Source organism: Lithobates pipiens, unplaced genomic scaffold (genome assembly GCF_037356315.1).
Source record: "Lithobates pipiens isolate NorthernLeopardFrog02 unplaced genomic scaffold, aLitPip1_a1.2 Scaffold_28, whole genome shotgun sequence".
Classification (NCBI taxonomy): Eukaryota; Metazoa; Chordata; class Amphibia; order Anura; family Ranidae; genus Lithobates; species Lithobates pipiens.
The window spans coordinates 4,064,815-4,088,948 of NW_027507789.1; the positions used below are offsets into that span (position 1 = coordinate 4,064,815).

Here is a 24,134-nt window from a genome sequence, read left to right on the forward strand (position 1 = left end):
CATGCATGGCTGCCTTCTGAATATATTTAGACGCCTTTTGTTGCGCGCTCGGCGGGGATCCGCGGCCGACACTTGTGACTCATTTCTGGCTAAAACAAACCGGTGAGAAAAGTGAGGAGAGAGTCCAGGAAATTGGGGGGGGGGGGGAGGGGAGAAGAAAAGGGATGAGCGCCGGAGCGGTGGGGTTCATTCAGTAAAGGGCAGAGTGCGCCACGCAACCGGAAATCCGACGGGGAAGGAGTTTATGGTGCGCTGAATTTTGGCTTATCCTCTCCCCCGTTCGCATCTTGCGTAGCGCATTCCCGCTTGCGATTTTTTTTTTTTCCGCAATCCGGGAAATTGGGGGATATGGAGGGGAAAAAAAGGGATTTGCGGCGGAGCTTATTCATTAAAGGGCAGCGTGCGCCACGCAACCACATAACCACTTGCGATCTTTTTTTTCTGCAATTCAGTTTGCATCTTACGTAGGACGTTCTCACTTTCTCGATTACATTTTTTCAGCAATTCCAGGAAATTAGGGGGTAATGGAGGTGAGGTCAGTTAGCACCCAAAGTGTGCCCCCCCCCCCCATGACCAGTAAAGTACTACAGCAGCATAGGTTGTAGGCCCTGCCCTTTTCTCACCCCCTTTAAGGTAGCCAACCCTAGACCCTGCCCCTTCTGGCCACCCCCTTTGCCCTGCCCCTTCTGGCCATCCCTTGGCCCTGCCCCTCTTGCCTACCCCCTTGGCACTGCCCCTCCTGCCTACCCCTCCTGGCCCTGTCCGCTCCTTGGCCATGTCCCTTCTGACCACCCCCCTGCCCTGCTCTTTCTGCCCGCCCCATTAGCCCCATCCTTGACCCTGCCCCTCTTGCCTACCCCCTTGGCCCTGCCCTTACTGACCACCCCCTTGGCCCTGCCCCTTCTGGCCCCCCCTTGGCCCTGCCCCTTCTGCCACCCCATTGGCCCTGCCCCTCCTGCCTACCCCCCCTGGCCCTGCCCGCTCCTTGGCCATGCCCCTTCTGACCACCCCTTGGCCCTGCTCTTTCTGCCCGCCCCATTAGCCCCACCCCTTGTCCTGCCCGACCCTTCGCCCTGCCCTTAATACAAGCAATTTCTGCAATTCTAGGAAGTTCGCATCTTGCGTAGCGCGTTCTCACTTTCTCGATTTATTTTTTATTTTTTCAGCAATTCCAGGAAATTAGGGGGGAATGGAGGTGAGGTCAGTTGGCACCCAAAGTGTGCCCCCCCCCCCCCCCCATGACCAGTAAAGTACTACAGCAGCATAGGTTGCAGGCCCTGCCCTTTTCTCACCCCCTTTAAGACGGCCACCCCTTGGCCCTGCCCCTTCTGGCCACTCCTTGGCCATGCCCCTTCTGACCACCCCTTGGCCCTGCTCTTTCTGCCCGCCCCATTAGCCCCACCCTTGACCCTGACCCTCCTGCCCACCCCTTGGCCCTGCCCTGAATATAAGCACCTTCCTGATTGGATAAACAATATATAGGTCGTCCTGTCAAGTCCTTCCATGTTAAAATCCCGGGAGAGTTCCACGAAATTTGGGACGGTTGAGTGGTAAGCCTGTGGGCGGTCTGGTCCTGATTGGGAACGCCCACTCTTCAAGACCCCTCCCCCACCTATTTGCCTAACTCCTAAAGTACTAAAGTAGTAAAGTAGAGGAGTACTGAGGGAAACCTCCCAACTTTTCAAGATGGGACAGAGGGGACACTTATTAGCAAAAGTATGCAGGCATAGGACACGCCCCCCCCCCTTAAAGGAGAATTGTACAAAAATAAAATGATTGGTCAAAACCACAAGTGCTTTTTTTTCTACCACTACTATTACTTTTGAAATTTACAGATGCAGCAACTTGGATGAAAGGCTTATCACTGTTAGGTAAAAACTGCATTTTATATACAACTATATAGATCAGACCAAAATGAGGGGCCAATGAGGAGGAAAGCGGGACTGTGTCCCAAATCAGGGACAGTCCCTCGAAATCCGGGACTGTTGGGAGCTATGCTGAGGCAGGGGGGGGCTGCTGTGATGTTTTCAGGAAGCTCCGGCACTAGCCGTGATCTGCCTGACATTACATAGAGAAGCACAGAGACCCCTTTGATGAAATCGCTGGTGCTAAAATAAGGGATGTACCATGCTGATGGGGGGGGAGCAAACTATACAACGCTTCAGGAAACTGGTGCAAAAAAGGAACCAAAAAAGAAATTGCCGTAAGGTAAGGAAAACGTCTCTCTCCCACATTCACAACACAGAGACGAATGAACAGACCCCGCCAGCGGTGTGAATGGGGCGTCCTGCTAGGACAATCGGGGGAGGGGCTCCTGACTGACACACTGACAGGGCCTGCTGAAAAGAGGGGGCATGGAAATAAAGACTGCTGGCTAATAAGGGGGCTGATACAGACATAAGAAAAAACTGGAAAAAGTGTTTGGGTGCCGCGATTTTCCTCGCCTGCATGCGCTGCGAAGGATTTCAAAGCCTTCCCAGATCTGCTGATAAGACAGAAGTTTTGTAAAAAAAAAAAAAAAACGGGTTTTGAAAAGTCCTCAGATCAATCTTCACCGGGGCGGGAGGAGCGCAAAGAGAGAGGCAAAAAAATAAAAGGAAAAGCTTCCACCCCGCAACACTTTCCGATTAATGGAAGACTTCAGCCGCGTTAACCCCGCCCCCGCCGACCAGCGCCACCGCGCAAGAACGTTCCTGTGCATTGGATCCCCTTAGACTAGTCAGCGCCCATCAAGCCACCTAATGCGATAACATACGTTCATGGTGCGTCTTTGATGCTTTTGTGTCAATGTTTGGAAAAGAAAAAGAGGGGAAAAAACAAATTGAAAACATCCCAGAGTGCAAAAAACCCACATATGCAGGGACGCACCCGGTAGACGTCCAGACTGCGCTTCTGTGGTGTGAGACTCCGTGTACACCCGCTGCAAAATCAGATGCTCCTCGATATCTCTGTGTGTGTACATATATATATATATCTCACTCTTCTTTCTTTCTTCCTCTCTCTCTATATCTCTCACACACTCTTTCTGTATATATATACTGTATATTTTCTTCTCTTTATCACTCTCTCTCTCTATTGCTCTATTTATCTCTCTGTCTCCTCTCTCTCGCCCCTTCTCTATATATTTTTTCTTCTCTCTATCATTCTTTCTCTTATTCTTTCTCTCTCTCTATAGCGCTCCCTCTCTCTCTCTGTATTTCTCTATGTCTCTCTCTCGCTTGCTCTGTTTATATCTCTTTATCGTTCTCTCTCTCTCATATATATATATAATCATGCTATCTCTCTATTGCTCGCTCTCTCTCTCTATCGCTCTCTCGCTCTCTCTCTCTATCGCTCTCTCTATCGCTCTCTCTCTATCTCGCTCTCTCTCTATCTCGCTCTCTCTCTATCGCTCTCTCTCTATCGCTCTCTCTCTCTATCGCTCTCTCTCTCTATCGCTCTCTCTATCGCTCTCTCTCTATCTCGCTCTCTCTCTATCTCGCTCTCTCTATCTCGCTCTCTCTCTCTTGCGCTCTCTCTCTATCGCTCTCTCTCTCTATCGCTCTCTCTCTATCTCGCTCTCTCTCTATCGCTCTCTCTCTCTATCGCTCTCTCTCTCTATCTCGCTCTCTCTCTATCGCTCTCTCTATTGCTCTCTTATCAGTCTCTGTCACACTATCTCTCTCTGTCTCTTTATCACTCTCTCTTCTCTCGCTCTCTTCTTTTTCTCTCTCTCTATATATATCTTTTATTCTCTCTATATTGCTCCCTATCAATCTCTCTCTATCTCTCTCTCTCTATCTCTCTCTCTCTCTCTCTCTCTCTCTCTCTCTCTCTCTATCACACTATCTCTTGCTCTCTATCAATCTCTATCACATTATCTCCCTATCGCTCTCTTTTTCTCTCTCTATTTTTTTCTATGATCTCTATCGCTCTCTCTCTCTATCGCTCTCTCTCTCTATCGCTCTCTATCTCGCTCTCTCTCTATCTCGCTCTCTCTCTATCTCGCTCTCTCTCTATCTCGCTCGCTCTCTCTCTCTATCGCTCTCTCTCTATCTCGCTCTCTCTCTATCTCGCTCTCTCTCTATCTCGCTCTCTCTCTATCTCGCTCTCTCTCTATCTCGCTCTCTCTATTGCTCTCTTATCAGTCTCTGTCACACTATCTCTCTCTGTCTCTTTATCACTCTCTCTTCTCTCGCTCTCTTCTTTTTCTCTCTCTCTATATATATCTTTTATTCTCTCTATATTGCTCCCTATCAATCTCTCTCTCTCTCTCTCTCTCTCTCTCTCTCTCTCTCTCTCTATCACACTATCTCTTGCTCTCTATCAATCTCTATCACATTATCTCCCTATCGCTCTCTTTTTCTCTCTCTATTTTTTTCTATGATCTCTATCGCTCTCTCTCTCTATCGCTCTCTCTCTCTATCGCTCTCTCTCTCTATCGCTCTCTCTCTCTATCGCTCTCTCTCTCTATCGCTCTCTCTCTCTATCGCTCTCTCTCTATCTCGCTCTCTCTCTATCTCGCTCTCTCTCTATCTCGCTCTCTCTCTATCTCGCTCTCTCTCTATCTCGCTCTCTCTATTGCTCTCTTATCAGTCTCTGTCACACTATCTCTCTCTGTCTCTTTATCACTCTCTCTTCTCTCGCTCTCTTCTTTTTCTCTCTCTCTATATATATCTTTTATTCTCTCTATATTGCTCCCTATCAATCTCTCTCTATCTCTCTCTCTCTCTCTCTCTCTCTCTCTCTATCACACTATCTCTTGCTCTCTATCAATCTCTATCACATTATCTCCCTATCGCTCTCTTTTTCTCTCTCTATTTTTTTCTATGATCTCTATCGCTCTCTCTCTATCTGTTGCTCTCTAGTGATCTCTATCACTCTCTCTCTATCACACTCTCTCTCTCTCTCTGTCTCTTTATCACTCTCTCTTCTCTCGCTCTCTTCTTTTTCTCTCTCTCTATATATCTTTTATTCTCTCTATATTGCTCCCTATCAATCTCCCTATCGATCTCTCTTTCTATCACACTATCTCCCCATCCCTCTCTTTCTCTCTCTCTCGCTTGCTCTCTATATATCTCTATCGCTCTCTATATATCTCTATTGCTCTCTCTCGCTCTCTATATATCTCTATCGCTCTCTCTCAATTGCTCTCTATAGATCTCTATCGCTCTCTCTCTCTATCACACTATCTCTCTCCCCGTCTCCTTTTTCACTCTCTTCTCTCACTCTCTTCTTTTTCTCTCTCTCTATATTGCTCCCTATCAATCTCTCTTTCTATCACACTATCTCCCTATCGCTCTCTCTCTCTTGCTCTCTATGATCTCTATCGCTCTCTCTCTCTCTCTCTCTCTCTCTCTCTCTTTATATATCTTTTATTCTCTCTCTCTCCCCACGCACTCTCTCCAGCACCATGTCTCTGGGCCGCCTTGCTGATGGTGAGAGCCGCGGCTCATCCCTGTGCGATGTGCGGTCGGTGCGACTGCTTGTAGTCTCCACAAGAAGAGCAGGTGACGGGGTGACAACACAGGAGCACAATTGGCAGAGAGTTGTCACCCTCTAACAAGGAATGCCCCGCGAAGGATCGTCATGGCCCGGGTCACCGGGGTTTATTTTAATGAAAGCTGCAGATAAAAAGTTGGAAATGTTTAGAGGACATGAAGGGGTTAAAGCTGAGCGGAGATTTTGGTAATTGGGTTTGGATTTAGCGGAGTTCAGCCCACCTCACCGGAAATGCAGAGTTTATAATTCTCTTCAAGAACCGCCAATGATGGGATTAGCGTGTGAATATTTTATGTCACAGTCGGATATAAAGTCCCATACAGTATAATACCTGTACAGCCGTCACTGCTGCTACATGAATGTCATTGTACGTTCTCATACCAGCTGTTCTGATTCGGCGATGTGGTCAGCGGGGGGGATATTTCACATGGGGGCTCATTCACAAGTCTGGTGAGCATTTAAAGCGAAACTCCAGACATAAAATCTTAATTTAAATACATTCCTCCATAGACAGAGAGGCTAAAAAAAATCCGCTTTCTGTGCACCAAATGCCCTTGAAAACCCAGATATTACCTTGTAAATGTAGCAGTGACATCATCACTGTGCTGTACATTGCCAGTGAAGAGCAGAGCTGTGGGAGGCGCCAGAAGGCTCCACCCACTGCAGGCTGCCTGCAGAAAACGACAGGAGGGGGCGGAGATGAGGCCAGTCACCTTGCACAAGGAGATCGCGAACAGAGCTGTGGGAGGAACCCAGCTGGCTCCACCCACTACAGGCAGAGAACTACAGGAGGGGGCGGAGACGAGACCAATCTCCCTGCACCAGGAGAAAGAGCACTGATGTGGGAGGGACCCAGCAGGCTCCACCCATTGCAGAGAACTACAGGAGGGGCGGAGACCAGACCAGTCACCCTGCACAAGGAGAGAGAGCAGAGCTGTGGAAGGGACCCAACAGGCTCCACCTACTGCAGAAAACTACAGGAGGGGGTGGAGACAAGACCAGTCACCCTGCACAAGGAGAGAGAGCAGAGCTGTGGAAGGGACCCAACAGGCTCCACCTACTGCAGAAAACTACAGTAGGGGCGGAGACAAGGCCAGTCAGCCTGCACAAGGAGAGAGAGCAGAGCTGTGGGAGGGCCCAGCAAGCTCCACCCACTACAGGCTGCATGCAGAGAACTACAGGAGGGGGCGGAGACCAGACCAGTCACCCTGCACAAGGAGAGAAAGAGAGAGCAGAGCTGTGGGAGGGCCCCAGCAGGCTCCACCCACTGCAGAAAACTACAGGATTGGGTGGAGACCAGACCAGTCACCCTGCACAAGGAGATTGGGAGCAGAGCTGTGGGAGGAGCCTAGTTGGCTCCACCCACTACAGGTTGCCGGCAGAAAACTACAGGAGGGGGCGGAGACCAGACCAGTCACCCAGCACAAGGAGAGAGGGAGGGTAGAGCTGTGGGAGGAACCCAAAAGGCTCCACCCACTGCAGAAAACTACAGGAGGGGGGGGGAGACCAGACCAGTCACCCTGCACAAGGAGAGAGGGAGGGCAGAGCTGTGGGAGGAACCCAAAAGGCTCCACCCACTGCAGAAAACTACAGGAGGGGCGGAGACCAGACCAGTCACCCTGCACCAGGAGAAAGAGCACTGATGTGGGAGGGACCTGCACAAGGAGAGCGAGAGCAGAGCTGTGGGAGGGGCCCAGCAGGCTCCACCCACTACAGGCTGCCTGCAGAGAACTACAGGAAAAGGGAGCAGGGTGAGCAGAGAGATGACTCATCGCTATGCTGCTATACTTTCACTGTCCAATCACAGGCTGGGGGAGGGTTTCCCAGGATGAATTTCTTGACTGCAGTCAGGCCACTAGGCCGACCGTGCTGCATAGCAGAGCTGTGCAAATCTCAGGACTGGATGGACAGAAGTACAAGTACCTAAGCCAGGAAATGGGGCGGGGCTCTCTCTGACTGGTGCACATTGTGAGACGCTCACAGTGTGCAGTGAAATCAGAGGAAGCCATTTCAGTCCAGGAGAGGAGGCGGTACACCTGTGCAAGAGGGCAGTGGAGGCCGGAGTTGGGCTTTAGTGACAGGAGGCGGAGCTTTCCTGGAAAAAGATACATTTGCTGTACATTGTGACAGGTCAGGAATGTATCCATGTCCATTTCTACATTACCTGTAAGATTCGCTTTAAAACAAAATTCTGTTTTCTGCTTTTCGCACCTGATAAGCTTTAATCAGATTTATTTGTCATTCTGACAGGTGGGTTGGGGGAGGGGTGCAGAGTTGTACTTTGGGGGTGAACCTTTCCCCCGCTTGCAGGATCTCCCGGCGATGAAGTGTTTCAGCTTCGAAAGCCATTAAGAAGATTTATGGCCTCTGAAAGTTACTGCGCCGCGAGGAGAGTGCGTGAGACGTCTGACATTTTTTCCCTCCTGAAATGCGCTGCTGACGTCCTTTTCCTGAGCGAGCGATCGCGTTCACACATAATACCAACACCCATACCAGACGATCGCAATTGAGAAACATGTTTATTGGATGTTTTGAAGTCGGACTCCTGGATACCCAGAAAGCGGGTCCTGAGACCCGAATGGCCAGGGAGTCTCAGGACTTCGGCTGGGAGAAGAATCAACGGAGCGAGGAGCAGCAGCCCTACCATCTGCCTCCTATGGAAATGAGGCCTCTAATCTGATCTCCGTCTTCCCGACCATGGGGGGCTGCCCTATGTGCGACACGCGTGGGGGGGGCTGCCCTATGTGCGACACGCGTGGGGGGGGCTGCCCTATGTGCGACACACGTGGGGGGGGCTGCCCTATGTGCGACACGCGTGGGGGGGGCTGCCCTATGTGCGACACGCGTGGGGGGGGCTGCCCTATGTGCGACACGCGTGGGGGGGGCTGCCCTATGTGCGACACGCGTGGGGGGGGGCTGCCCTATGTGCGACACGCGTGGGGGGGGGGGCTGCCCTATGTGCGACACGCGTGGGGGGGGGGGGGCTGCCCTATGTGCGACACGCGTGGGGGGGGGGCTGCCCTATGTGCGACACGCGTGGGGGGGGGGGCTGCCCTATGTGCGACACGCGTGGGGGGGGGGGGCTGCCCTATGTGCGACACGCGTGGGGGGGGGGGCTGCCCTATGTGCGACACGCGTGGGGGGGGGGGGGGGCTGCCCTATGTGCGACACGCGTGGGGGGGGGCTGCCCTATGTGCGACACGCGTGGGGGGGGGCTGCCCTATGTGCAACACGCGTGGGGGGCTGCCCTATGTGCGACACGCGTGGGGGGGGGCTGCCCTATGTGCGACACGCGTGGGGGGGGGCTGCCCTATGTGCGACACGCGTGGGGGGGGGGGCTGCCCTATGTGCGACACGCGTGGGGGGGGGGGGCTGCCCTATGTGCGACACGCGTGGGGGGGGGGCTGCCCTATGTGCGACACGCGTGGGGGGGCTGCCCTATGTGCGACACGCGTGGGGGGGGCTGCCCTATGTGCGACACGCGTGGGGGGGCTGCCCTATGTGCGACACGCGTGGGGGGGCTGCCCTATGTGCGACACGCGTGGGGGGGGCTGCCCTATGTGCGACACGCGTGGGGGGGGGGCTGCCCTATGTGCGACACACGCGTGGGGGGGGGCTGCCCTATGTGCGACACACGCGTGGGGGGGGGGGCTGCCCTATGTGCGACACACGCGTGGGGGGGGGGGCTGCCCTATGTGCGACACGCGTGGGGGGGGGGCTGCCCTATGTGCGACACACGCGTGGGGGGGGGCTGCCCTATGTGCGACACACGCGTGGGGGGGGGCTGCCCTATGTGCGACACACCCGTGTGGGGGGGGGGCTGCCCTATGTGCGACACGCGTGGGGGGGGCTGCCCTGTGCGACACGCGTGAGGGGGGCTGCCCTATGTGCGACACGCGTGAGGGGGGGGGGCTGCCCTGGGTGCGATACATGGAAAACACATGTAAAGCGTGCAAAAAAATTTGTGCACATGAATGTGCGTTCCCCCTACCTGAAATGTGAATGGAGCCGAAACCTCTACTGCCTACCTGGAAACTGAGGCTTATTTTGTGTAGCTCCCGTTCGCAGCTTGTGATTGAGACCTTTCCGATCATGTGACAGTCAATTACAGCAGTCACATGACCATAAGCCCCACCCCTGCCTTCAGCATTCTAAATCCCTTAAAGGGCCAGCAGGCACCGCCTCTAAGGGGTTAGGAATGAATGCCCACCCACACGCGTGTCTTGCATTTTGCCACCTTTCTGAGCAATGTGGAATAGACCTAACAGCCCACCAGTTTATAAAGCTGAATCAGCGCTGAGTTCCAGTAAGCCAGGGATGCCCTGATGAAGGGGTAGTGCTAAGCGCCGAAACACGTCGGTGAGTTTTTTTTTTTTTATAAGAAAGTAAAATCCTCCCTGCGGCCTTCCAATCAGTCTTGCACAGGTATACCGGCTCCTCTCCTGGACTAGAAATGGCTTAATCTGATTTCGCCGCACACTGTGAGCTTCTTGGTAGGCAAAATGGTTAAAGTAGAAAGCGAAGGCGTCTGCCCACAACCCAGGCGCATTGAAAGAGAGGAGCGCCCTCTGCTGGGGGGGATTGAGGGATAAGGTCAAGAAAACGGCATTTAAAGGCACCCTGGACATAAAATAAGCATTTAACTCTTGCAATGCACGGACAGCCCCCACTGCATTGCAGAGGAAACAGGAGGCATGAGACCCATTGCGGCTCCTTCCTGCACAGTATGGAAGGGACAGAGAGAATGTGATGGTAGCGGGAGGGTCGGCGGCTCTGTAGCTCTTCTCGGCCTGGAAACGTGTCGGTAGAGGACAGAATTATGTCAGGAATTTACATCTCCCTTCTCCTCAGGTAGAGAAGCCGAAAGAACAAATAGCTGAGAGCGTCGGAGCCTCACCCAGCAACACGCAGCGCCCTCTGGGGCTGCCCTGTGTGCGAAGCCTGTGCGTGACCAACCCTCCTGCATTTGGGGTGCCATTAACCTTTTGGTCGTCGGGCGGGCCGCGTGTTTGTGTGCAATAGCGCCAATAGAGCTTTGACAGTTACCGGCAGGAATGTGCATTCCCCCTTCCTGAAATGTGAATGGAGCCTTAACCCTCTAATGCCCATCTGCAACCTAAGGCTCCGGTCACATTTTGCGTTGCTCCCATTCGCCGCTTGCTATCGGGAGTTTTCCGATCAGGTGACAGCCAATCACGGCGGTCACAGGAACATAAGCCCCAGTCCTTGCCATTCTAAACCCCTTAGGCACTGTCTCTATGGGGTTGAGAATGAATGTCCCCACACACGCGTCTTGCAGCAGTTTCAGCACAATGTGCAATAGACCCAACAGCCCCCGCACACCAGGCCCTGGGGGTCACATGGGTGGTCCTTTCATACCATTCCATTAACCCTTGGAGGCCCTGATGAAGGGGTAGTGCTAACCGCCGAAACGCGTTGGTAATATTTTATAAGAAAGTTGAATCCTCCCTCCGGCCTTCCCTTCAGTCTTGCACAGTTGCACTGGCTCCTCTCCTGGCTTACTCTGTTTTCACTGCATATTGTGAGCTTCTCACAATGTGCATTAGAAGCTGCAGCAAGTCAGAGCCCCGCCCCATTTCCTGGCTGGAGGACGTCCAGCATCATCTGATTTATCAAGCCTTGTTAGAGAAACTAGGTCTATGGGGGGATCACGTGCCTCTTTATCAAGCCTTGTTGGAAAAACTAGCTGAAGGTGTATTTACAAACAGCTGGAGATTTCAGATATGGGGAGACGTGCAGGGGCGTGGCTATGTGTTTTGGGGCAATAACACCTCTTTATCAAGCCTTGTTAGAGAAGTTAACTCTATGGGGGCGTCACATGAAAGCTGAAGGTTTGTTTACAAACGGCTGGTGATGTCAGACACGGGGAGATGTGCAGGGGGTATGGCAGGGGAGTGGCTACATGTTTCGAGGTCGGTAACACCTCTTTATAAAGTCTTTTTAGAGAAACTAGCTCATAGGGGGGATCCCATGCCTCTTTATCAAGCCTTGTTAGAGAAACTAGCTCTATGGGGGCGTAGCTACACATTTTGAGGCGGTAATGCCTCTTTGTCAAGCCGTGTTAGAGAAGCCAGCCTATGGGGGAGATCACACGATGACTGAAGGTTTGTTTACAAACCGCTGGTGATGTCAGATATGGGGAGACGTGCAGAGGGCATGGCAGGGGAGTGGCTACATGTTTCAAGGTGGTAACACTTCTTTATCAAGCCTTGTTAGAGAAACTAGCTCATAGGGGGGATCCCATGCCTCTTTATCAAGCCTTGTTAGAGAAACTAGCTCTATGGGGGCGTCACATGGCAGGGGCGTAGCTACACGTTTTGAAACGGTAATGCCTCTTTGTCAAGCTGTGTTAGAGAAGCCAGCCTATGGGAGAGATCACACAATGACTGAAGGTTTATTTACAAACCGCTGATGATGTCAGATATGGGGAGACGTGCAGAGGGCATGGCAGGGGCGTGGCTACGTGTTTTGAGGTGGGAATGCCTCTTTGTCAAGCCGTGTTAGAGAAACCAACTCTATTGGGGAGATCACACGATAGCTGAAGGTTTATTTACTAACAAGTTCCTCCATCCTGCAGGTGGTGCTGTGACTCTCTTCATGTCCTCACTGTGCACAGAGATAGAGATACATCGTTAGAGGTACACAGTTAGGTTTGAAAAAAATATTAATTTAAAAATTAAGAAAAAAAGAAAAAACAAGCAGGTTATTTGTTGAAGCAATGCAAGCCTTTAATGTTTTTAACCCCTTCCTGCCTACCCCAACGTCCCTTTTGGGGGCAGGAAGGATCAGCGATTATGGCACCACTGTGATTGGCTGTCGCGGTGGTCACATGATTGGCAGCTGGTCGCTCTAGCTGCCTATTATGAATGGGTGAACAAGAGCAGAAAGTACAACTCCCAGTCAGACATACCAGAATAAAAATTAATAGCTCATTAAAAGATAAAATAATAAATCTAAAGTTTTCTGCAATATTAACCTTCTATACAGAGATTTCCTCTGTAGTACTTTGTTCTGCCACTAGATGTCCTCAGTATGATGGCCATCATTGTTTAAACCACTTCCTTTAAGCCCCGATCATCCTTGATGGATCGATAAATTTGGTACATTCAGTCTGCCTATACATGGTTCGAGTCTCGGCTGGTTCTTGTTGAACCGGCCGAGATTTAAACCGTCTATGGCCGGCCTTAGCGCAGCGATGAGCTCATCTCTCTGTCACTCTGCTCTCTCCTCCTACCATCATGTTTCTTATCAGCATATGAACTGATTAGAGCTCCTTGTGCTGCTTCTTCTTTTCAAGCTCCAGCTTTGCTGTACAGGTTCTGCAAGAGGCTGATACCACTTCAGATCCATGTACTTCGCTTCTTAAGCTTTAATGACCTCTGGTCTTATAAAGGTTATGGCTTCTTGCATCTGCTTTCTCACAACCACACTGCCCCCTGTCTTTCAACTTGAGCATATTTACAGATCCTTTTTACACACACTGTAGACAGCATGAAAGACTATATACCAGTGGTGGCTGGTGCTCAATTTTCTTGGGAGGGGGGTGGCCTCCCCAGCCAGACACCCCCCTCACCCATCCCTGCCAGCCCTCCCCCCCCCCCCCCCCACCCTGCACTTTACCCCTTGCACCTCCTCCTGGCCAATCGGGCCAATTGGGTTTTAGGACTCCTGGCCAATCGGGTCTCAGGAACCGCTTTCTGATTGGCCTGGGAGGAGAAACGGGAAGATCTTAGCGAAATAGGAAGACATTAGCGAATATTATTCGTTAATGTCACACAACTGGGTGGGCACTGCGCCCTGAGTCCACCCTTTTGAAGCCAATTGGAGCTCTAATTGTGTTTCTAAAAACAAAAAACAAAAAAAAAACCCAGTTGGAATCCATGCGTCCAGCGCCCTGCATATAGATTAGGGGCCAGACCAGCGGCGGATCCAGGGGGGGGGGCAATGGGGCAATTGCCCCCTCCGAGAATATGGCCAGCGGGCCGCCAGATGCATGGATGGGGGGGGGGGGGTGGTGCTGCCTTGCATCATCAACCACCACTGCTATATGCTAGTAGTATATAGCAAATGTGCTGGCTGTATGCAACATGCAAAAAAACTATCCACTAGGGAAAGGTGAGGAGCACCGGGGATTTTTTAAATCACAAAACCCCGGTGCTCCTCACCATTCCCCTAGTGGATAGTGCTTTGCATACAATTGGGGTAGATCCCCACCTTTTGGGACTCTTTTTGGCTGCATTTGGGATATTTACGTATAACTTGTTCCCGCAGACGAAAGTGCTAATGGAGCCAATGAGTACACAATGGGAGATTCTGCCTGACTGGATACACATTGATCGTATAGGGTGTGCATTCACACACAATCTTAAACTGATCACATCAATGAGCGGGCGCAATTAGATTCCCTGTGCTTTCGATGGGGCTACCTACTCACAGCTGATCATAGGAATCCCCCACTGGGGCTCTTGCTTCTGATCACAGGAATCCCCCCACTGGGGTTATTGCCGATCGCAGGAATCTCCCCACTGGGGTTACTGCTGATCTCAGGAATTCCTCCCACTGGGGTTATTGCTGATCGCAGGAATCCCCCCACTGGGGTTATTGCTTATTGCAGGAATCCCCCACTGGGGTTATTGCTGATCACAGGAATCCCCCCACTGGGGTTATTGCCGATCGCAGGAATCCCCCCACTGGGGTTATTGCTGATCGCAGGAATCCCCCCACTGGGGTTATTGCTGATCGCAGGAATCCCCCCACTGGGGTTATTTCTGATCGCAGAAATCCCCCCACTGGGGTTATTGCTTATCGCAGGAATCCCCCCACTGGGGTTATTGCTGATCGCAGGAATCCCCCCACTGGGGTTATTGCTGATCGCAGGAATCTCCCCACTGGGGTTATTGCCGATCGCAGGAATCTCCCCACTGGGGTTATTGCTTATTGCAGGAATCCCCCACTGGGGTTATTGCCGATCGCAGGAATCCCCCCACTGGGGTTATTGCTTATCGCAGGAATCCCCCCACTGGGGTTATTGCTTATCGCAGGAATCCCCCCACTGGGGTTATTGCTTATCGCAGGAATCCCCCCACTGGGGTTATTGCTTATCGCAGGAATCCCCCCACTGGGGTTATTGCTGATCGCAGGAATCCCCCCACTGGGGTTATTGCTTATCTCAGGAATCCCCCCACTGGGGTTATTGCTTATCGCAGGAATCCCCCCACTGGGGTTATTGCTGATCGCAGGAATCTCCCCACTGGGGTTATTGCCGATCGCAGGAATCTCCCCACTGGGGTTATTGCCGATCGCAGGAATCTCCCCACTGGGGTTACTGCTGATCTCAGGAATTCCTCGCACTGGGGTTATTGCTGATCGCAGGAATCCCCCCACTGGGGTTATTGCTTATTGCAGGAATCCCCCACTGGGGTTATTGCCAATCGCAGGAATCCCCCACTGGGGTTATTGCTTATCGCAGGAATCCCCCCACTGGGGTTATTGCTTATCGCAGGAATCCCCCCACTGGGGTTATTGCTGATCGCAGGAATCCCCCCACTGGGGTTATTGCTTATCTCAGGAATCCCCCCACTGGGGTTATTGCTTATCGCAGGAATCCCCCCACTGGGGTTATTGCTTATTGCAGGAATCCCCCACTGGGGTTATTGCCAATCGCAGGAATCCCCCACTGGGGTTATTGCTTATCGCAGGAATCCCCCCACTGGGGTTATTGCTTATCGCAGGAATCCCCCCACTGGGGTTATTGCTTATCGCAGGAATCCCCCCACTGGGGTTATTGCTGATCGCAGGAATCCCCCACTGGGGCTCTCGCAGCTGATGGCGTGAATCCCCCCCCCGGGGTTATTGCAGCTGATGGTGCAGAGTGTGAATGCACCCCATAGTTTAGGTGGGTCCTCATAATTTATAGTTTTGGCAGATCTAAAGCTGATTGTACAAAGATTGTAACGTGTATGGTAAGCCCAAAAATTCAAGGCAGAGCCAAATAACCTGTCCTATAGTTGCTGCGTTTTTGTCTTTTTTATTTTTGTGTTTATCCCACACAACCTTTAAATCAAAGCTCCAGTGTCTCTCCCTTTTGCCCTGACACACTCTGTGCACATGTGGGTGAGCTCAGTCCTCCTCTCCGCTCCGCTTCTTTCTATCAGTAATGTTACACTTTCAGTTTGACTTCCTATATAATCTTCAGTTTATAAAGCGTGAGATCCCCCCCCCCCCCCCCATTTCCTTGTCCGCCCTCCCTGCACTGTGCATGCATTGTCAGTCCCTGGTGCTCACCTTCTCATTGGATTGTCTCTCCCCCTTGTGTCTTGCACTTTTCCCTGGGTTGCTGCAAAGCTCCTTTGCTCCACTCCTTCCCCCTACCCACCCCCCCCCCCCCATCCTTTTCTCCCACCTCTCTACCCCTCCTTCTCCTGCATGTGCAAAGCTTCTCCTGCCCAGTGTGGTTTTCCAACCAGTGGGTGTCGTTGTAATTCCCCCTAATGCAGTGTCACTCCTTGAGATGACCTGAAGCCAAACACAGCGCGGAGCGTCATTCACTTTCTATAGGCAGCCAGGGGAAGACAAGTCCAGCAAAAAAAAAAAAAAAAAAAAAAAAAGGCTTTTTGGTCATCCAGGAAGGGATGGAACGATTCATTCTCCAAATTGTCTCCCTGAGCGCTTTTCCCATCGGCGTCCCCAGGCACCGCTCACACTGATTCGCCAGCAAAACTTTTTCTCAACTTTTTTTTTTTTTTTTCTATACCATTTTTCATTGCCCTCTTCTTCTTCTTCTTTATTTTTATTTTTTTTTTATTTATTTTTCCTGCAGTTCCTAAATTCACTCCTAAGGTAGAGCAATTTTTTTTTTTTTTTTTTTGTAATTTTCCCTTTTAATTGCTTTAAACCGCAGAATGCTTTCTTCTAGGTGAGAATTTTCTCTCCGGCCAAATCTGTTAACAGCTTCTTCTTTTTATTGTATCTCCCCTGCGAAAAAAAAAAAAAAAAAAAAGCCTTGACACAGTTTCCTTTTGTTTTCTGTTCTATTTTGGGAAATTTTTACCTTTTACGTTGTCACTTTATGCTGTTTTTTATTTATTTTTATTTTTTTATACCGCTTTTGCTTCTGCAGATCAAAAAAAAAAAAAGTTACGCAGGAAGCTTTTGAAATGTTAGTAATATTTTTTTTTTTACTTCTCTTTTGGAACCTTTTAGAAAAAAAAAAAAGTGATGTCATCTTTGTTTGATTTTGGTTGCTAGTCTGTTTTTAGCTTCTTTTTTTTTTTTTTTAACCATCTGTTTTTAGTAACTCCTAGGTGACTTAATATTTTATATCATTTTTTTATTTATATATTTTTTTTCTTCTGTCCTCGGTTTTGCCAGGAGCCACCAGAGGAGAGGTCTGTGGTCGAGGCAGGGTTAAGCTGGATCCAGGATGATGCTGAGAGGGCACTTTGCGGTGTTGATGCTGGTTTCCTTGTGCTGTACCGCTCAAGAAGGTAGTAGAGGAGGCTACGGGATGAATATGTTCTCCATCCAGACGACGCAGCCGGACCCGTGCTACGACGAGAACGGCAACCCGAGGAGGTGCATCCCGGACTTTGTGAATTCCGCTTTCGGCAAGGAAGTTAAGGTGTCCAGTATCTGCGGCAAGAACCCCTCCAGATACTGCGTGGTGACGGAGAAAGGCGAAGAGAGATTTCGCAACTGTCACACTTGCAACGCTTCCGACCCCAAAAAAGCCCACCCGCCATCCTTTTTAACGGACCTCAACAACCCCCACAACCTGACCTGCTGGCAGTCGGAGAACTACATCCAGTACCCTCAGAACGTCACCCTAACGCTTTCCCTTGGGAAGAAGTTTGAGGTGACCTACGTGAGCTTGCAGTTCTGCTCCCCCCGTCCCGAATCCATGGCCATCTTCAAGTCGATGGACTATGGAAAGTCCTGGGTGCCGTTCCAGTTCTACTCCACCCAGTGCAGAAAGATGTACAACAAACCCAGCAAAGCGTTGATCACCAAGCAGAACGAACAGGAGGCCATCTGCACGGACTCTCACACCGACATGCACCCTCTGTCCGGCGGCCTGATCGCCTTCAGCACCTTGGACGGCCGACCGTCCGCCCACGACTTCGACAACTCCCCGGTGCTCCAAGACTGGGTGACCGCCACGGACATCAAGGTGGTCTTCAGCCGCCTTCACACCTTTGGCGACGAGAACGAAGACGATTCGGAGCTGGCAAGGGACTCCTATTTTTACGCCGTCTCCGACCTCCAGGTCGGGGGCCGGTGCAAGTGCAACGGGCACGCGTCTAGGTGCGTCAAGGACAGGGACGACAACCTGGTGTGCGACTGCAAGCACAACACAGCCGGGCCAGAGTGCGACCGATGTAAACCTTTCCACTATGACAGACCTTGGCAGAGGGCGACCGCAAGGGAAGCCAACGAGTGCGTGGGTGAGTACAAGTCTCCTACAGTTCACATGCTGGTAGAGATGCTATGTAAGAAATGATGACCATGAGAGACCAAAATGTGTCCCTTCAATGCAAAATACACACAGCTGGGATGTAGAACTGCCGCTCCTTCCTTTCAATTCTCTCTTATTTGTTCTTTTCTTTCCATTGTATATCCATTATTTCTCTCTCTCGTCTTCTCTTGTTCTTTCTATCTCTCTGGCATCTCTTTCTCTCTTTCTCTCTTTTTCCTCTCTTCTTCCCTTGCTTTCTGTTTCTTCCTTTCTACCCCCCCCCCCCCCCAACTTCCCTTCATTTCTCTCTTATTCTTTTTCCTCTCTTTTTCACTTTTGCTCTCCTTATCTCTCAACCCCCCTCTCCCCTCTTTGCTCTCTTTCTAGCTCTCTCTTCCTCTATCTCTCTTTCTCATATTCTTTTTCCTCTCTTCTTCACTTATTCTTTCTATCTCTCTCTCCTTTGCATTCTCTCAATTTTTTTCCTCCCTCTGCCCCTCTCAATTTTTATTTCTCTTTCTCTCTTTGCTCTCTCTCATCCACTCCTTTCTTTCTCTTTGTCTCTCTCTCTCTTTCTATCTTCTCTCTATTTTTTTCTATCTCTTGCCCCTCTACTTCTTTCTTTCATTCTTTCTCTCTTTTTTTCTGTCTCTCTACCTGTTTCTCTTTATCGCTCTTCCTTTCCTTCTGTCTTTTTCTCACTTTCCCTTTCTTTCATTCTCTCTCCTTTTTCTCTCTTCCCCCTCTCCTTATTTATCTTTCTTTTTACCCATCCCCTTCTCTTCTTCTCTTTCTCCCTCTTCCTCTCTTTCTTTCCTTTTCTCTCTCTCTTCCCTTCCCTTCTTTTCTTCCTGTCTTTATTTATTTTCTCTCTTTTCATGTCCTCTCTCTCCCTATTTTTTTTTTATTTTTATATCTCCTGCCCCCTCTACTTCTTTCTTTCTCTCTTCCTTCCACTCATCCTTTCTCTCTCACTTTCTCTCCTTTCCTTTCGCTCATCCTTTCTCTCTCACTTTCTCTCCTTTCCTTTCGCTCATCCTTTCTCTATCTTCTCTCTCTTTTCCTTCCACTGATCCTTTCTCTATCTTTCTCTACTTTTCTGTTTCTCTCCTTGCTCCTCTCTCTGTCTTTCTTACCTTTTTTTTCTCTCTATCCCCTCACCTTACTTCTCTCTCTCTCCCTTCTTTCTCTTCCTGTCTATTTCTCTTTCCCTCTCTTTCTCTCCATCTCTTCCCCCTCTACTTCTTTCTTTCTCTCTCTTCTCTCATTTTAAGTTTTTCTCCTTGTTTCTCTCTCTCTCTTCTGTCTTTATCTCTCCCCTCTTTATTTCCCTCTTTACCCATCTCATACTCTCCATCTCTTTCTCTCTCCCCCCTCTCTGTCTTTCTTTCCTTCTTTTTCTCTCTACCCCTCCCCCCATATTCCCCTCTTCTTCTCCTTCTTTCCCTCTTCTTTCTCTTTTTCTTCTCCTTCCTGCCTCTGTTTCTCTCTCTTTTTTCTTCTTCTTCTTCTCCTTCTCTCCCTTCCACTCCTTTATCTTCCTGTCTTTCTCTCTTCCTTACTCTCCTTTCTCTCTCTCTCTCCCTTACTCTCCTTTCTCTCTCTCTCTCCCTTACTCTCCTTTCTCTCTCTCTCTCTCTTTCTCTCTCTCCCTTACTCTCCTTTCTCTCTCTCTCTCTCCTGTTGCAGCATTACAAAGTGACAGTAACCACCAAGTGTCGGTCTCCGGTGACCTCTCTGCCAGAATCGCACTTGCTGGGAGTGATGGTGATGAGACAAATTGCAGAGTAACAGTTAGAATGGGCTTGTTTAAAGGGTCAGACCACCCAAAACTGATATTTTTTGCCCTTGGCAGAGGCTGGCAAGTCGGTTCACGTGCCAACTTATTACAACTAACTGGGATTTCAGCACTGAGCGCTCCAAAGCTTCCGACCCGACAGGAGCAAAATACAGGCTGCAACCGTACAAAAGCTCTCCAGCTACTGACCCGCTGTGGGCATTATAGAGGACATTATAGAAGATATTATAGTGGATATTACAGCATTATAGATGACATTACACCATTATAGAGAGCATTATAGAGGATATTATAGAAGACATTACAGCATTATAGAGGATATTGTAGAAGACATTATAGAAGACATTATACCATTATAGAGGACATTTATACCATAATAAAGGACATTATACCATTATAAAGGACATTATAGAGGTCATTACACCATTATAGAGGTCATTACACCATTATAGAGGACATTACACCATTATAGAGGACATTACACCATTATAGAGGACATTACACCATTATAGAGGACATTACACCATTATAGAGGACATTATACCATTATAGAGGACATCATGCCATTATAGAGGACATTACACCATTATAGAGGACATTACACCATTATAGAGGACATTATAGAGGACATTATACCATTATACCATTATAGAGGACATTATACCATTATAGAGGACATTATACCATTATAGAGGACATTATACCATTATAAAGGACATTATAGAGGGCATTACACCATTATAGAGGACATTACACCATTATAGAGGACATTACACCATTATAGAGGACATTATACCATTATAGAGGACATTATACCATTATAGAGGACATTATACCATTATAAAGGACATTATAGAGGACATTACACCATTATAGAGGACATTACACCATTATAGAGGACATTACACCATTATAGAGGACATTACACCATTATAGAGGACATTACACCATTATAGAGGACATTACACCATTATAGAGGACATTATACCATTATAGAGGACATCATGCCATTATAGAGGACATTACACCATTATAGAGGACATTACACCATTATAGAGGACATTATAGAGGACATTATAGAGGACATTATAGAGGACATTATACCATTATACCATTATAGAGGACATTATACCATTATAGAGGACATTATACCATTATAGAGGACATTATACCATTATAAAGGACATTATAGAGGACATTACACCATTATAGAGGACATTACACCATTATAGAGGACATTACACCATTATAGAGGACATTACACCATTATAGAGGACATTATAGAGGACCTTATAGAGGACATTATACCATTATAGAGGACATTATACCATTATAGAGGACATTATACCATTATAGAGGACATTACACCATTATAGAGGACATTATACCATTATAGAGGACATTATACCATTATAGAGGACATTATACCATTATAGAGGGCATTACACCATTATAGAGGGCATTACACCATTATAGAGGACATTACACCATTATAGAGGACATTATACCATTATAGAGGGCATTACACCATTATAGAGGACATTACACCATTATAGAGGGCATTATACCATTATAGAGGGCATTACACCATTATAGAGGACATTACAACATTATAGAGGACATTACAACATTATAGAGGACATTATACCATTATAGAGGACATTATACCATTATAGAGGGCATTATACCATTATAGAGGGCATTACACCATTATAGAGGGCATTACACCATTATAGAGGGCATTACACCATTATAGAGGACATTACACCATTATAGAGGACATTATACCATTATAGAGGACATTATACCATTATAGAGGACATTATACCATTATAGAGGGCATTACACCATTATAGAGGACATTATACCATTATAGAGGACATTACAACATTATAGAGGACATTACAACATTATAGAGGACATTACACCATTATAGAGGACATTACACCATTATAGAGGACATTACACCATTATAGAGGGCATTACACCATTATAGAGGACATTACAACATTATAGAGGACATTACACCATTATAGAGGACATTACACCATTATAGAGGACATTACACCATTATAGAGGACATTACACCATTATAGAGGACATCATGCCATTATAGAGGGTTGTTTTTTTTTACAATGTAGGGATTACAGCAGAAGCAGTGAGACTCCTCAGAAGAGTTGCACTTATTGCCGGGACATCTCACCACCTTTAGAGCTAGAAGAAGATAAATATACAATACGATATCCACCAAACAAAAAAAGGAATATTGGTTTTGGGTGGAGTGGTGCTTAAACTAATACAAAGGTGATCGCAGCACCAATCCGAAATCACAAATCTCTCCTCTTTAGTGGTTTGGATTCCGATGTCTGCAGAATATCTGAAATCTGTATTCCCCCGATGCTGCCCTGCGAGGATCAATCCACCCAAAAGTGATATCACCATTGTGGGTGACTCTGACTTACTCCATCCCAGTTGTCATTACCGCCATATAGTTCTGGTCATCTTGGAGTCTCACTCCTCATGTTATATCAAACGTCTTCTCACTCATTCTGTTGCATTCTCCATACTATAAAATAAAGATACAAGCAGCAGGGATGGTGGGAACCCCTCATAATGGGCACAGCGGGTGTACAGACCCGGGAACTCAGCACAGGGATGGTGAGAACCCCTCATAATGGGCACAGCGGGTGTCCAGACCCGGGAACTCAGCACAGGGATGGTGGGAACCCCTCATAATGGGCACAGCGGGTGTACAGACCCGGGAACTCAGCACAGGGATGGTGGGAACCCCTCATAATGGGCACAGCGGGTGTACAGACCCGGGAACTCAGCACAGGGATGGTGAGAACCCCTCATAATGGGCACAGCGGGCGTACAGACCCGGGAACTCAGCACAGGGATGGTGGGAACCCCTCATAATGGGCACAGCGGGTGTACAGACCCGGGAACTCAGCACAGGGATGGTGAGAACCCCTCATAATGGGCACAGCAGGTGTACAGACCCGGGAACTCAGCACAGGGATGGTGGGAACTCCTCATAATGGGCACAGCGGGTGTACAGACCCGGGAACTCCGCACAGGGATGGTGGGAACCCCTCATAATGGGCACAGCGGGTGTACAGACCCGGGAACTCAGCACAGGGATGGTGGGAACCCCTCATAATGGGCACAGCGGGTGTACAGACCCGGGAACTCAGCACAGGGATGGTGGGAACCCCTCATAATGGGCACAGCAGGTGTACAGACCCGGGAACTCAGCACAGGGATGGTGGGAACCCCTCATAATGGGCACAGCGGGTGTACAGACCCGGGAACTCAGCACAGGGATGGTGAGAACCCCTCATAATGGGCACAGCAGGTGTACAGACCCGGGAACTCAGCACAGGGATGGTGGGAACTCCTCATAATGGGCACAGCGGGTGTACAGACCCGGGAACTCCGCACAGGGATGGTGGGAACCCCTCATAATGGGCACAGCGGGTGTACAGACCCGGGAACTCAGCACAGGGATGGTGGGAACCCCTCATAATGGGCACAGCAGGTGTACAGACCCGGGAACTCAGCACAGAAATCTCACCAATAGACATAATGACAAAGAAATTGTTCCCTGAGACTTTGGAATAAAAATATTAGATGATTTAATTGCATCCAGGAAAAGTTGAAATACGAGTTTTGGATTGGTTGGCCACCTGTGTGTGTCGGTGGAGGTTGTAGGAAAATGCTGACAGAATGTAAATTGATCTGTAACTTGTCATCAAAGTGCTTGATAACGGGGTGCCCCGGCTTGTGGAGAGAACCCGTTATCAGTCTGATTCCTCTCATTTAATCATACATGTTACAATCTCTGTACAATCAACCTGAGATCTACCAAAACTATGTATTCCGAGGACCTATCCAATCAGACAGACCCCTCCCCCCCACTACATACTTGTTGGCAGATCTAAAGGAGATTGTACAATTGTATGTGTGGTGATCTTAGAGCTCGCTACACATTATACAATTTTTATTGTTCAATTTCCTTTAGATTTACCTTCAGCTATGTGGTGTGAGGGCCGGCCTGATTGCATACAAACTGGACGTGTTTAGGTGTGACCTCGTATTTTTGGTAAATCTAAAGGAAAATTGTACCAGAGAACCGTAAAATGCGGAGCCAGATTTCGAGTTGCACAGAGATCTGTGTGTGGGGTGACATAAAATTCGGTTGTATGAAGATTGGAGTTCAATTATTATTATTTTTTTTTCATTAGGCTAAAGTTGATTGCAAACCCGGCCACAGAGTTTCCAATCTCCCCTTTCAGTTTCTTGATTAGATTTTTATTGTATCTTCATCTTTCCACCGTTCAGCCTAAACCGAGAAGATTGTCACATTGTAATGTGTGG

The 24,134-nt window shown here is 48.9% G+C and overlaps 1 protein-coding gene across 4 annotated transcripts in view; it reads left to right on the top strand.

The window, feature by feature from the left end:
- The window catches only part of NTN1 (netrin 1), a 188,286-nt gene that overhangs the window by 25,019 nt on the left and 139,133 nt on the right, over positions 1 to 24,134 (top strand). For 2 of the 4 annotated variants that reach the window (XM_077458592.1, XM_077458594.1), the window contains exon 2: positions 16,873 to 17,945. In XM_077458592.1, coding sequence (XP_077314718.1) covers positions 16,925 to 17,945 — 1,021 coding nt within the window. In that variant the 5' untranslated portion in view covers positions 16,873 to 16,924. Of the gene's footprint in view, positions 1 to 15,972; positions 16,418 to 16,872; positions 17,946 to 24,134 lie in introns of those variants that run through there. The other 2 variants (XM_077458593.1, XM_077458591.1) reach the window with 2 other exon arrangements.